Source organism: Lampetra fluviatilis, chromosome 36 (genome assembly GCF_964198595.1).
Source record: "Lampetra fluviatilis chromosome 36, kcLamFluv1.1, whole genome shotgun sequence".
Taxonomy (NCBI): Eukaryota; Metazoa; Chordata; class Hyperoartia; order Petromyzontiformes; family Petromyzontidae; genus Lampetra; species Lampetra fluviatilis.
Window position 1 is genome coordinate 10,257,595 of NC_136310.1, and position 15,422 is coordinate 10,273,016.

Genomic DNA, 15,422 nt, shown 5'->3' on the forward strand with positions numbered 1-15,422 from the left:
CGCTATCCGTGTCTCTCTCTGTGGCCCTGTCTATTTGTCTGCCCACGTATATCTTTGTCCGCCTCTGTCTGCCTCTGTCTGTCCGTATGCCTGCCCCTTGGTATGGCTCTCTCTACGCTTGCCCATCCCAGGAGACATGAACAGATAAAAGGGCGATTCACCCATCGGCAAATAAACCGGTCGGGAAAAACCACGTTCGTGCGCGGATTCTGCAGTGGGTGACCGGGGCGCATCTTTGGGCCTCGACAGAATTGAATTTAGCAGCGCGGCAGCCGGCGACACGTGGCAGCTGTCTGGCCAAGGTGGCGTTTGGCCCTGGGTGTTTTGGGCAGAGCTGCGGTCGACGCGGTCTGGAGTCCCCTGGTCGAGTTCCCCACGAGCGACACAACCTCGCGCTGGGGCCTCGTGCCAATTGGTTCGTCGTTACGAGAGTCACCGTGACCCCCCCCCCCCACGTCACACACAGGACGGACCGACGGACGGGCAGCGCTGGTGCATCGACATCTTCAGCCCGAGTTCGACATCGATAACGCACAAAGTAATGTCATATTTAAAAACGCTTTTTTTTAAAAGACGCTTTAATGAAATGTACCGTACGAGTAATGGAAGAACTCCACGACTCCAGGAAGTGGCCACGAAGCTTGCCGTAACGTAGGGGACCGTGGTGATTTACAGCCAACGTCAGTTGAGCGTGGACAATTAGATCGAAGTCGAAACAATATATAAAAAAATAATGTTTAAAAATATATATTCTTAATTTTTAATGATAGAATATAGTATTGTCATCAGTATCACATAAGTATACCAAGTTTGCAGTCGATACCACATTGGGAAGTGAGTACAAATTGAGTTACAAGATTTGAGGATACAACAACAACAGACAGAGTGAGCTTTGTCCCGACGCTGACCCCGACAACGATCGCGAACCCGCCAGGCCGCCCCCCATTTCCGCCCCGGCGTGGGCCCCACCCGGCCCCATACGTACCAGGCAGAGGCCAGACTGCGCGTCACAGTCGTTGGAGTGGCCCTGGCAGTCGCAGCGCACGCACATGCCCAGGTACAGGCCGACCTCGGAGCGCGTAAAGCCAAAAGCGCAGTCCTGTCCCGCGCCGCGGGCGCCACGGCACGCAGCGAGGGAGGCAAGCGGGGGTTAGGGGGGGAGGGGTGGGCAGTGAGGAGGGGCGAGGCTCTGTTAGGGGTCGCGCCACGAGGCCCCCGGTCCGGAAACCCCCACGCGCGCTCCGCTCCACGTTTTCTTTTTCCGCTACGCTACCCCCTCCTGCACATGCAAATGCTCTTTAATTTGCTGACAACACCTTGACATATACAGAGGACCGCAGAGCTTGGCCATTTGTTAGCGCCGGCTCGCAGCGTGGCTGCTGCCGCTGCCTCTCCGCTCGTCCGTGGTTCCTCCTCGTTGCGCCCTCCGAGTCATCCCCTCTCTCGACGACGGAAATTATACGGCCAGTTAAGAGTCAGCTACGTGACGGCCGACTGATTAGAAATGTGTGCCGACCTTACGGGAGTTTTGTTGGCTCAGGAGCTGCCGCTGAAATTGGACGTCTGCTGTGGGCCCACGGACTGTGGTGTCCGGGAGTTCGGGTAAAAAAACGTGGAGTGGACTATGCTGGGGGTCGTGACCCGGACTCGCAGAGCACCGTGGGTGGGAGGAGGAGGGAGGGGGTGGGAGGAGGAGGGAGGGGGAGGGAGGGAGGGGTGGGCGGGGGAGTTATGGGCAGCAAACTGGTGGAGTCAGGAGAGGGGGGGTCACAGGTCAACTGAGGGGGGAGGGGTCACAGGTTAGGGGTCACAGGTTAGGACATGCGAACATCACTCGCACACCGACATGTTAACGCGCGAGTGGCAGGCCAGACGCTGTTACCGCACTCGGCGCCGTGGCGACGTCGCCGCTTCTGTTAGAGAGGCCAGCGCCGGTCGGCATGGTGACGTGCGTCTCACAGTTCACGGGTTAATTAGCGTCAAGAGGGAGCGGCAGGGCAGGCCCAGGCAGCGGCCATTCTCCAGCGACGGCACCCGGACGGGCGGTTCCGAGAATCTCCCCGTTGCTCTCCCACGAGGCCACCCACGGAAGTTTTCCACCGCGCAACCAGAGCCGTGCCTGAGCCATGCCGAAACTGGCCGCAGGTGTGGCTCGGAAGGCTGCTGTTTTTCCACAGCACAGCCCCGAGCCGCGCCGCTGACGTCACGCGCGTGGTGAAGGAGCGCAGACGGGCTTGGGTGATGCGGTGACGTCGCGCGAGAGTTAACGACTAGTGCCAGTTGCATTAAACACGTCATTAGCCCCGCCCCTGGCCCTGCTTGGCCCCCGAGCCAGATTGAGATGTCTTCTCGTGAGGCCGGCGGAGCGCGGTGTGTTCCCTGCATGTCTTGGCAAATTGCCAGCAGAAAACAACCCGTGCCATGGGGGCCACGTGCTGGCTCTGTTCAGTTGTGGCAGTGCAAAAAGATGTACTGGAATGATGCTCTCAACCCCCCCACCCCACCCTCCGACGCCACCCCTGCACCCCCCCCCCCCGCCCACTATAGCCACCATCACGTGATGGAGATAGAGGGGAAGTCACCTGACAGGAAGTTCCGCGGTAGCCGGTGGGGCAGATGCACTCCTCCACCTCGTAGGCACGGCCCAGCCCCGTCTCCATGGGAACGGCGACGTCCAGGGTCATGTCCTTGATGCTGCGGTCACATGGGAGGGTGGGGGAGGGCGGTATGGGGAGCAAAGGTCATGGGGTCATGGGGTCAGAGGATCACAGTGAGTTCATGGGCAGTGTTTCTGTTGTCAGGTGGAGGTTGGTGGCTGAGCCAGTGGATGGCTTCAGGAGTAGCCTGGTGAACATCTATAGACTAACGCAGAGACCCAAAGACTTACATAGAGACCCACAGACTCACATAGAGACCCATAGACTCGCACAAGAGATCCACAGACTCACGCAGAGACCCACAGACTCACAAAGAGATCCATAGACTCACATAGAGACCCATAGACTTGCATAGAGACCCATAGACTTGCATAGAGACCCTAGACTTGCATAGCCAGGGGCTGTGAGTAGTAGAGCTGGGTGCGCTGTGAGGAGGTGCGGCGTGGACCTAGCCTGGCGCGTGTTGTCGGTGTAGGTGGCCCGGACGAGCAGGACGGCGACGTCTGCGAGCGCCATGAGCAGGTGCTCGCGCGAGCAGGGCTGCCCGTCCGCCCGTCGCCATGATGACTGGGGAACGGGCACACGGCACGAGGTAGCGTTACAACAACAACAATAATGATGATGATAACGATATATAGTGTCGGCTTGTAACGCTGTGCCGCATCTGCGTGATGCCCGCTCCTCGCTCTCGCAGAGAGACAGAAAGGATGACTCGGAGGCGCCACGGGACAGCGAGGATCCAGCGTCACTATCAATTACCCTACCCCCAAGCTCTGCCGTCCTCTACGTATGAGGTGCTGCCGTCCAATCAGTGAGTGAGAAGCAGGAGGAAACCGAATCACGCCGGAGAAAACCCACGGGAGTGGTGGTGGTGGTGGTGGGGGGGCGGTGGTGGTGGTGGTGGGGGGGTGGTGGTGGGCGTGGGGGGGACGGTATGACAGCTCCCCCTTACCTCCCGCATGGGGATGCGCAGCGGCGTGGAGGCCCCAGGCTGTGGCGGTGCGTTGAGGCGGTGCTCCAGCGAGATGTCGTTGCCCTGCAGCAGCACGTCCGCCAGCGACGGCGTGGCGTGCGGCGTCGCGCCGGGGGACGCCTCGTAGCGCACAGTGACGCGCAGCTCCCCTCCGTACGCCGTCACCTGCGGGCGCGGGAGACGCACGGACGCGCTCGGTGACACCGAAGGCAAAGATGCCGCCCCCCCCCCCTCCCCCGTGCTGGGCCAGGTGCCGCTAGCGAGTGACGAGTGTGAAGGCCGCCACGGAGCACCGACGAGGTGGTGGTGGTGGTGGGGCCAGCACCACGCGCGGCCGCATTTTGTCTCCCCATTGCTAATGTTCACGCATCGCGCCGGGTACTGGGCCAATCTCGGGGAGGCCCAGGACCGGTTCAGATAATCATCACCGGCGTTGGCCATGAGCGGGAATCGAAACTGGGCCACCGGGTTCGTAGCGCGTTGCGCTAACCGCTATACCACCGCTCCCCACGCGGGCACGCACACACACACACGTGGGCACACACACACACGTTGGCCACGTGGCCACCCCCCCCCGCCCTCCGGCCTCCCATTGCCCACGTAGAGGAGGTGGGGGTGGTGAGAGCGGCCACGTGCCAGCTGCTGCCCTCACTCTGCCCTTGCCCTGCCCTCGCCCACCTTGTCCCCGCGGAAGCGGTCGGGCAGCGCCCAGTAGAGCGGCGTCGCAGGCAGCGTGTTGAAGCTGTAGACAAAGATGGCGTCGCTGCGGAACACCAGCTCGTCGCGGAAGGTGCGCCCGCTGGCCAGCTCCGTCAGCTGGTACAGCGGCTGCTCCCTCGCCGAGAAGTCCGCTCGCACCTGCCAGCCAGGGGGGAGGGGGAGCGGGCAGAGGAAGTTAGTGGCATGCCTGAGGGTGTCTAACCACACCTGAACACACCTGTGGATGTCTAACCACACCTGGGCACACCTGGGCATATCTGAGGGTGTCTAAACACGTGTTGCGCTGGGCAAACCTGGGCACACATGGACAACAAAGACATAGGTCCCCCATATGGCGTTAAGAAACCGCTTGGGCAAATGCTGCTGGCAAGCACCTATGAAGGCCAGCATGGCACATGAGGGGGTGGGTGGCCACCACCACGCCCGGCCGCCTTTGTAGACACCGCACCAGGTACTGCTTTTTGTGTTTAGTTAGTTGTCCGACTCCCGCACCTCCGATTAGCACGGTGCGAAAGAAATTCAACACACACACAGGTACTCATTTGAGGCTGAGTCGACCTAGGGGAAGCCTAGGACCGGTTCAGACAACCACCACCGGTGTCGGTGGCCGTGAGCGGGAAGCGAACTCCGGTCGCCGGGTTGGTAGCTACGGTGCGCTGACCGCCCCCCCCCCCACGCTCACCCCGCAAGTCGCCCCCCCCCCCCCCAGCGCAGCACCCCTCCGCCCCCCACCCCCACCACGACCTCGACAAGGTGCCCCCCCCCCCCCGCCCTCACCACGTCGCGGCTCCAGGTGGAGCTGGTGCATTGCCGTGTGAGGCCCATGCAGAAGCAGCTGAGGCAGCCGTTGGGCCCCGTGTCGCTCAGATGGAACGCTCCGGCCTCACACTCGTCACAGCGGGACCCTACCACGTGCGGCTGGGATGGCGGGGGGGACACGGACAGACAGGGGGACGGGGGAGAGAGGCGGGGGCGGGAGGAAGGGGGGACAGTGGGGGGGCGGGGGGCGGTATGGGGGATGGGGGAGGGAGGGAGGCAGGGGGCGGTAGAAAGAGGACGGTGCTGCAATAAACACAAAATTTGTGTCGCCGAGACCCTCCGCCACCCGACACCGCCAAGCAGATCCTGAACGTGCGCGCTCAGGGCGGGCTCCTGAAGGCGTTCCGTCCGGTGCCGCCCCCTCCCCTGCGGTCCGCACCCTCGGGGGCTAGGAGATGTTAACTACCTTGCCTGGTATGCGGGATGACGTGGGTTCGACCCCGACCCTAACACCTGTATATTTGGAGTTTCCAGTGTCTCTCTCCATGTGGCTGTGTGGATTGTTCTCTGGGTCCTCCAGTTTTTCCCTCCACATTTAGAATCAACATCACACGTTTAAAAGATTTTGGCTGCTATACATTTCCACGTGATGATGATGATAGGCCACTTCGTTGAGCTATCATTTGTGGCCAGGACGCTTCTGAAAAAGAGCTACATAGCTCAGTGGGCTGTAGCTGGTAAATAAAAACAATTGTTTCGTTTTATTTCCATCACCGTCGGCACCGCTTTAGGCCTGTGGATGCGTCATCAGCCAAATCTGCATTGGAGGAGATAAGTATAAATGCACAAGTTCTAGCATGGCGCTGAGTCACTCCTCTAGCTCCTGAAGAGAAACCCCACCGAGTGATCGTCAGCCCGTGCCGCACTGACCGAGCGATTACCTACAAGTTCTAGCAAGGCACTGAGTTACTCCTACAGATGCTGAAGAGAAATCCACTGGGTGTGATCGCCACCGCTTCTGGCGATGCCCGCGAAACTCTTCAGAGGTCCCAAGCAGAGAGGCTCGCTGAGTGCCCAGCGAGGCTCAGCCCCCGGATTGTCTGACGCGCGGAGCTGCGGTTGCGCCATCGTTGTCATCATCTTCGTCATCGTCAACATTGGAATCATCGTCGTCGTCATCATCAAGGCACCGCCCATGCGGAGACGGAACCGAGGGACGACATCACCGACTCACCTTGCAAAGACACTGCCCTCCGATGGGCTGCAGAGAGAGGCTGCCCCGGCGGTCACAATGACCCTCCTCCCCTAGAAGGCACATAGCAGGGGTCAGAGGTCAGGGCAGGGGTGAGGGGGCAGGGGCAACGCAGAGGTAAGAGGTAGGAGAGATCTCAGGGGTCGGCGGGAAGGCTGACGTCAGCCGTTGGGGATAACGGAGGTCAGAGGGCTGGCGTCCGCACCCTGTGTCAGCGTCATCGTGACCCCACGTCCCTACGTCCCCACGTGACCACGTCCCCACGTGCCCACGTCTCCATGTCCCCGTGTCTTCATATGTCGATTGAACTTCTTTTGCACAGTACATAGCCAACCGTGCTAATCGGAAGTGCGGGGGTAAGGACAACAAGCTAAACACAAAAAGCAGTTCCAAAGAAAATTAGAGGTGTATCCCCACGTCCCAGCATTCCCATATATCCCAGGTCCCCCATACACCCCCGTGTCCCCATATCCCCACGTCTCAGCATTCCCATATATCCCAGGCCCCCCATACACCCCCGTGTCCCCATATCCCCACGTCTCAGCATTCCTATATATCCCAGGTCCCCCATACACCCCCGCCCCCCGTGTCCCCAGTGCTGTCACTCACTCTGGCAGGTCCCGCCGTGCGACGTCGGGTTTCCCTCGTAGCCGGGCGCGCAGCTAGAGGAGAGGGGGAGGGAGGAGGGGAGGGGGGGGTCACGTTGGGGTCATCGCCCCATACAGCGCCCCAGACATCTCCGTCCGTGCGTGCATGGAGGGGTGGCGCAATGGTTAGCGCACTGTCCCTACAATAACCCGACCATCTCTGTTCGATTCCCGCATCGGCTGACATCAGCGGCAATCATCACAAACCCGTCCTGGGCCTCCCCTATAACGAAAATGCATTCAGCGAGCACCCGGTGCGGCGTGTAAACGTCAGCACTGGGAAGACAAAGGCGGTCGGGCGCAGCGCCGGGCCACACCGCCCCCTCAGAGGTCTGCCGTGGCGGCCTTCGTAGGTGCTCGCTAACGGCCCTTGCCCTGACAGTCTGCTTGAGGCTACACAGGGGATCTTTGTCTGCGTGTGTGGGTGAGCGAGTGACACGCACCGGTCGCAGCGCCTCCCCACGTATCCCTGGGCGCAGGCGTCGCACGTCGGGCGCCCGTCGCTGTCCAGGAAGCACGTCTGGGAGAACCTGCACGGGGCCACACGACCCACCACCATCAACGGCGATCCACGCTCCACCGTGCTCCACCACGCTCCACCACGAAGTTTAACATACATACTTTCACACGGGGGATCTTTGTCACGTGAGTGTGCGAGCGTGCGTGTGAGATTTGAGTGCGTGTGTGTCTAGTCATTGTGTATACGCTTGTGTGCGCACACGTGCGTGCGTGTATGCGTGTATGCGTGTGTGCGCATTCATGTGCGTGTATGCGCGCATGCGTCCACATGCGTGCGTGTGGACGCACGCACGAATACACGTGCATGCATGCGTGTGCGTGCGTGCGTGCGCGCACTGGTTGGGGGGCCCCGTGAAGGGGCAGGGGCACGGCTGGCAGTCGGCGGGGGTCCCGCGCGTGGCGTCCCCCACGAAGCCCGCACGGCACCGCTCGCAGCGCGCCCCCTCCGTGTTGTGCTGGCAGCTCTACCGGGGGGCACGGGGGGGGCACGGGGAGGGGGGCACGGGGGGGGGGGGGAGACACGGGGGAGGCGTGTGAGTGTGCGAGTGACCTTGTGGCCTCACGGCCCCTTCGTGCTCTGTGGCGGCCTTCACAGGTGCTCGCCAACACTTGCTCCAATAGTCTGTTAAGGGCTCTACGGGGGAGCGTATAGTTTGTGTGTATGCGTGTCAGCGGGTGCATAAGCGACCTTGTGTCTGCGCAGGAGTCTACTGAACCTGCCTGTATGGGTACGAACGAGCGTGTGTGTGTGTACGAGCGAGCGTGTGTGTGTACGAGCGAGCGTGTGTGTGTACGAGTGAGCATGTGTGTGTGTGTACGAGCGAGCGTGTGTGTGTGTGTACGAGCGAGCGTGTGTGTGTACGAGCGAGCGTGTGTGTGTGTACAAGCAAGCATGTGTGTGTGTGCACGAGTGTGTGTCTGTGTGTGCGAGCGAGCGTGTCGCCGGGTGCCGCTCACCAGACACTCGCCCGTGTGCTCGTCACACGCAGTCCCGTGGCCGTGGCAGCTGCAGCCGGCGCAGGTTCCCAGGTAAAGGCCGGAGTGGACCCGCGAAAATCCCGGAGCGCACTGCTCGCACGATAGGCCCGTGTAACCCGGGGGGCACCTGCACACACACGTACACACACACGTACACACACACACGTACACACACACGTACACGTACACACACACACACACGTACACACACACACGTGTACACACGTACACACACACATACACGTACACACACACGTACACACACACGTACACGTACACACACACACATTACGTACACACACACATTACGTACACACACACCACGTACACACACACGTACACGTACACACACACGTACACACGTACACACACACGTACACACACACACGTACACACACACACACGTACACGCGTTTACACACATGCACAAAGACAATGATCTCCCGTATAGCCTGAACAGGCTGTAAAGGCTGTACGGGGTCACACGAGGGCAACAACGCGCCCCCCCCCCCGCCTACTACTGGCTGGAAAGCTGGAAGGACTCTCCTGAGAGCGAGCCTTGAGACTCGGCGAGGCTTTCCCGGGTGAACAAACAAACGCGTCTGGGTTCGCTCGCCCCGACTGTGTTCGCCTCCCTGTGTGCAGTCCGTCCACTCTCTGTCCTGGGTAACATGAATCAACAAGTGCTGCGAGCGAGCACTATGCCAGAGAGGTGGTGTGGGCAGCACGACACCCGGCCACCTTTGTCTCCCCAGTTGCTGATCTTTACACACAGCACCAGGTACTCGTTTAATGCCGAGTTGTGGTTTCCATGGTGTCAGCTGTGTCCGTGCTGTGTCCGTGCTGTGTCCGTGCGGTGTCCGTGCTGTGTCCGTGCTGTGTCCGTGCTGTGTCCGTGCTGTGTCCGTGCTGTATCCGTGCTGTGTCCGTGCTGTGTCCGTGCTGTGTCCGTGCTGTGTCCGTGCTGTGTCCGTGCTGTGTCCGTGCTGTGTCCGTGCTGTGTCCGTGCGGTGTCCGTGCGGTGTCCGTGCTGTGTCCGTGCTGTGTCCGTGCGGTGTCCGTGCTGTGTCCGTGCTGTGTCCGTGCTGTGTCCGTGCTGTGTCCGTGCTGTGTCCGTGCGGTGTCCGTGCTGTGTCCGTGCTGTGTCCGTGCTGTGTCCGTGCTGTGTCCGTGCTGTGTCCGTGCGGTGTCCGTGCTGTGTCCGTGCTGTGTCCGTGCTGTGTCCGTGCTGTGTCCGTGCGGTGTCCGTGCTGTGTCCGTGCAGTGTCCGTGCTGTGTCCGTGCTGTGTCCGTGCGGTGTCCGTGCTGTGTCCGTGCTGTGTCCGTGCTGTGTCCGTGCTGTGTCCGTGCTGTGTCCGTGCGGTGTCCGTGCTGTGTCCGTGCTGTGTCCGTGCTGTGTCCGTGCTGTGTCCGTGCTGTGTCCGTGCTGTGTCCGTGCGGTGTCCGTGCGGTGTCCGTGCAGTGTCTGGCATGCTCCACCTGCACTCCTCGACGGCGTATGCGGGGCCCAGGCTCGTGGTGGTGGTGATGGCCGTGTCCATGGCGATGTCGGCCAGGCCCACGCTCACCATCTTGTCGTCGTACACGGTCTTGATGAGGATCCCCTCCAGGTTCACGAGCGTCATGAGCAGCTCCTCCCGCGTGACGGCGCGACCGCTACTCTCGTGCTGCCAGTTCTCCTGCACCAGCGCACGCCACCCAGAGACGTCGACACGCGGCGCAGACACCCAGACACGCAGATACCCAGACGCATCGACACGCAGACACCCAGACACGCAGACACCCAGACGCATCGACACGCAGATACCCAGACGCATCGACACCCAGACGCATCGACACGCAGACACCCAGACACGCAGATACCCAGACGCATCGACACGCAGATACCCAGACGCATCGACACCCAGACGCATCGACACGCAGACACCCAGACACGCAGATACCCAGACGCATCGACACGCAGATACCCAGACGCATCGACACCCAGACGCATCGACACGCAGACACCCAGACACGCAGATACCCAGACGCATCGACACGCAGACACCCAGACACGCAGATACCCAGACGCATCGACACGCAGACACCTAGACACCCAGACACCAAGACACCCAGACACCGCGACACGCAGATACGAAACGAGACACCGAGACACGCGTCGACATCGAGATGCGTGTCGACACACATGAGACACTGACAAACATCGAGAGACATCGAGAGGCAGACACACATCAGCAGCACGTCGACAAACATGAGCAGACATCATCACGCGTCAAGAGAAATGAGCAGCACGTCGACAAACATCGACACCGACACGCGTCAACGCAGACAAACCCCGCACGGGAAGGCGCCCGAGTCGGGAATGGAACCCAGGCCCTCCTAGCTGCGAGGCGCGAGCGTGACCACCGCGCCTCCCTGCTGCCGAGGTTCACGGTTCGAATCCAGCGGCGGCCGCCCCGGTTAATGCTGCGGTCATGTACTGTGCGCAATGCTAACTACTACTACCGCTATGAAAACGACGACGACGAAGCGCCGCCTGCTTCGCCATTCGCAAGAGTTGCCCCCCGGCGTCAGGGTCCAAATTCGAAAATTTACCACAAACCACAACTCAATCGGGATTTACAATCAGCTGAAACCACCGCCACCTGCCCCCCCCCCCCACGTCGTCATCATTGCCGTAATCGCGCGGGGGCCGAGGGGCACCTCGATGAAGAGGATGGAGAGGTCGTTGTGGGCCCCGGTCTGTGTGGCGCTGCGGGGGCGGTACGCGAGCGTGCGGCCGCCCCCCTTGAGAAGCACGTCGGGCCGCGACGGCACGCTCAGCTGGTTCACGCGCCCCACGCTGTAGCGGATCTTGAATCGCAGGGAGCCGCCGTACGAGCCAATCTGCATGCGCACGAGAGACAAAAATCCACCGTATAGACTTCAACAGACTGCGAGCAGCCTATGAGGACCGGCGCGGCACACGAGGGGGTGGGCGGCCAGCACCACTCCGGGCCGCCTTTGTCTCTCCGGCGGCGATGTTTACACACCGCACCAGGTACTCATTTGCGGCCAAGTCGACCCAGGCGAGGCCCAGGAACGGTTCGGATAATCGTCACTGGTGTTGGTGGCCGTGAGCAGGAATCGAACTCAGGTCGCTGGGTTCTTAGAGCAGCGTAGCGCTAACCACTACACTACAGCTCCCCACCGAACAAACAAACAAACAAAGATCCCCGTATAGCCTGTAACAGACTGTTGGGGCAAGTGCTGTTTGCGAGCAGCACCTATAAAGGCCGGCACGGCACACGATGGGGTGGGTGGCCAGCACCACGCCCAGTCCACACACATACCCACGCGCATGGGCGGGGCATTGGCGGGGGCGGGGCGAGGGTGGGGGCGGGGCGAGGGCGGAGGGGCGGGGCGAGGGCGGGGGGGGGGAGAGTGGCCTTGTGGGTCGCCCTCCGACGGTCACCTTGTTGCCCAGGAACTGGCCGGGCAGCTCCCAGAAGGACTCGACGGTGCGGAAGTGGCGAGAGAGGTCGACGAGCTGGAAGTAGCCGCTCTCTCCGTCCACCATGATCTGCGTGGCGGCGAGCAGCGGCTGGGACATGGAGCTCCGCATCGTCACGTTCACCCCTGCGTCGGCGCGCGACGACGACAACAACGGATGCCCCCGTGTTAGCTTGTGCCAGGTTAGGTGCACTTTAAGACAGACCCCAGGCATTATGGGTCGACTGACCGAGATGGCCGGCGGATGCAGCGCTCGTCGGCAAGTCGTGAACCCACTCGCTCGCTCGCTCAACCACCCTCTCACTCACCCACTTACTGACTCACCTACTCACTCACCCAGTCAAAAAGACAAAGATCCCCCCTATAGCCTGAACAGACTGTTGGGGCAAGTGCTATTTGCGAGCACCTATGAAGGCTGGCATGGCACACGGAGGGGTGGGTGGCCAAAACCACGCCCGACCGCCTTTGTCTCCCTAGTGGTGATGTTTACACACCACACCAGGTGCTCATTTGAGGCTGAGTCGATCTAGGGGAGGCCCAGGACCGGTTCTGATATTCGCTACTGGTGGTGGCCGTGAGTGGGAATCAAACTTAGGTCGCCGGATTCGTAGCGCGGCGTAATAACCGCTACACCACCGCTCCCCATAACCCAATGACACACTCACTCATCCACTCACTCCCCTCACCAACTCACAAACTCACTCACCCACCCACTTCACCCACTCACTCACTCACCTACTCACTCACCCACTCACTCCCCTCACCCACCAACTTCACCCACTCACTCACCAACTCACTCACTCACTCACCCACTCACTCCCCTCACCCACCAACTTCACCCACTCACTCACCAACTCACTCACTCACCCACCCACTTCACCCACTCACTCACCTACTCACTCACCCACTCACTCACCCACTCACTCACTCACTCACCCACTCACCCACTCACTCACTCACCCACCCACTTCACCCACTCACTCACTCACCCACTCACTCACCTACTCACTCACCCACTCACTCACCCACTCACTCACCCACCCACTTCACCCACTCACTCACTCACCTACTCACTCACCCACTCACCCACTCACTGACCGAAAACAAAGACAAACACCGCCAAGCTTCGTGGGCAGTATGCGCCCGCGGCGGTGGCACGGCGCGCACGCACGCGGCGCTCTCACCCTTCTGGTCGTCGGGCTCGGTGAAGCGCAGCGTGATCTGCGAGCGGTGGCGCCGCGTGCTCTCGCAGGCGTTGGTGACGCCGAAGCAGAAGCAGCGGAGGCACTCGGCGCGCTCCCTCGCCACCGAGTTGTACTGGCCCTCCCCGCACGGGCCTGGGGCGCGCGGACACACACACACACACGGCTCCCACACCTCGACACACACACAGCTCCCACACCTTGACACACACACACAGCTCCCACACCTCGACACACACACACGGCTCCCACACCTTGACACACACACACACGGCTCCCACACCTCGACACACACACAGCTCCCACACCTTGACACACACACACAGCTCCCACACCTCGACACACACACACAGCTCCCACACCTTGACACACACACACACGGCTCCCACACCTTGACACACACACACAGCTCCCACACCTTGACACACACACACGGCTCCCACACCTCGACACACACACACGGCTCCCACACCTCGACACACACACACGGCTCCCACACCTCGACACACACACACGGCTCCCACATCTCGACACACACACGGCTCCCACACCTCGACAAACACACAGCTCCCACACCTCGACACACACACACGGCTCCCACACCTCGACACACACACACGGCTCCCACACCTCGACACACACACACAGCTCCCACACCTCGACACACACACACGGCTCCCACACCTTGACACACACACACGGCTCCCACACCTCGACACACACACACGGCTCCCACACCTTGACACACACACACGGCTCCCACACCTTGACACACACACACGGCTCCCACACCTCGACACACACACAGCTCCCACACCTTGACACACACACACAGCTCCCACACCTCGACACACACACACGGCTCCCACACCTCGACACACACACACGGCTCCCACACCTCGACACACACACACGGCTCCCACACCTCGACACACACACGGCTCCCACACCTCGACAAACACACAGCTCCCACACCTCGACACACACACACACACGGCTCCCACACCTCGACACACACACAGCTCCCACACCTCGACACACACACACACGGCTCCCACACCTCGACACACACACACGGCTCCCACACCTCGACACACACACGGCTCCCACACCTCGACAAACACACAGCTCCCACACCTCGACACACACACACACACGGCTCCCACACCTCGACACATACACAGCTCCCACACCTCGACACACACACACGGCTCCCACACCTCGACACACACACACGGCTCCCACACCTCGACACACACACACGGCTCCCACACCTCGACACACACACACGGCTCTCACACCTCGACACACACACAGCTCCCACACCTCGACACACACACACAGCTCCCACACCTCGACACACATACACGGCTCCCACACCTTGACACACACACACAGCTCCCACACCTCGACACACACACACAGCTCCCACACCTCGACACACACACACGGCTCCCACACCTCGACACACACACACGGCTCCCACACCTCGACACACACACACGGCTCCCACACCTCGACACACACACACGGCTCCCACACCTCGACACACACACGGCTCCCACACCTCGACAAACACACAGCTCCCACACCTCGATACACACACACACACGGCTCCCACACCTCGACACACACACAGCTCCCACACCTCGACACACACACACACACACGGCTCCCACACCTCGACACACACACACGGCTCCCACACCTCGACACACACACGGCTCCCACACCTCGACAAACACACAGCTCCCACACCTCGACACACACACACACACGGCTCCCACACCTCGACACATACACAGCTCCCACACCTCGACACACACACACGGCTCCCACACCTCGACACACACACACGGCTCCCACACCTCGACACACACACACGGCTCCCACACCTCGACACACACACACGGCTCTCACACCTCGACACACACACAGCTCCCACACCTCGACACACACACACAGCTCCCACACCTCGACACACATACACGGCTCCCACACCTTGACACACACACACAGCTCCCACACCTCGACACACACACGGCTCCCACACCTCGACAAACACACAGCTCCCACACCTCGACACACACACACACACGGCTCCCACACCTCGACACACACACAGCTCCCACACCTCGACACACACACACACGGCTCCCACACCTCGACACACACACACGGCTCCCACACCTCGACACACACACGGCTCCCACACCTCGACAA

General features: G+C 61.1%; 1 protein-coding gene across 6 annotated transcripts in view; it reads right to left on the reverse strand.

The window, feature by feature from the left end:
• The window catches only part of HSPG2 (heparan sulfate proteoglycan 2), a 196,729-nt gene that overhangs the window by 83,454 nt on the left and 97,853 nt on the right, over positions 1-15,422 (reverse strand). For 5 of the 6 annotated variants that reach the window (XM_078873343.1, XM_078873342.1, XM_078873347.1 and 2 more), the window contains exons 14-28: positions 13,182-13,334; positions 11,960-12,123; positions 11,209-11,391; positions 9,985-10,184; positions 8,485-8,632; positions 7,864-7,991; positions 7,452-7,538; positions 6,971-7,023; positions 6,344-6,414; positions 5,128-5,268; positions 4,309-4,488; positions 3,610-3,795; positions 3,106-3,224; positions 2,583-2,694; positions 986-1,099 (exon numbers count right to left, since the gene is read on the reverse strand). In XM_078873343.1, the coding sequence (XP_078729469.1) occupies positions 986-1,099; positions 2,583-2,694; positions 3,106-3,224; positions 3,610-3,795; positions 4,309-4,488; positions 5,128-5,268; positions 6,344-6,414; positions 6,971-7,023; positions 7,452-7,538; positions 7,864-7,991; positions 8,485-8,632; positions 9,985-10,184; positions 11,209-11,391; positions 11,960-12,123; positions 13,182-13,334 (2,039 nt within the window). The remainder of the gene's footprint in view (positions 1-985; positions 1,100-2,582; positions 2,695-3,105; positions 3,225-3,609; positions 3,796-4,308; positions 4,489-5,127; positions 5,269-6,343; positions 6,415-6,970; positions 7,024-7,451; positions 7,539-7,863; positions 7,992-8,484; positions 8,633-9,984; positions 10,185-11,208; positions 11,392-11,959; positions 12,124-13,181; positions 13,335-15,422) is intronic. The other variant, XM_078873345.1, reaches the window with a different exon arrangement.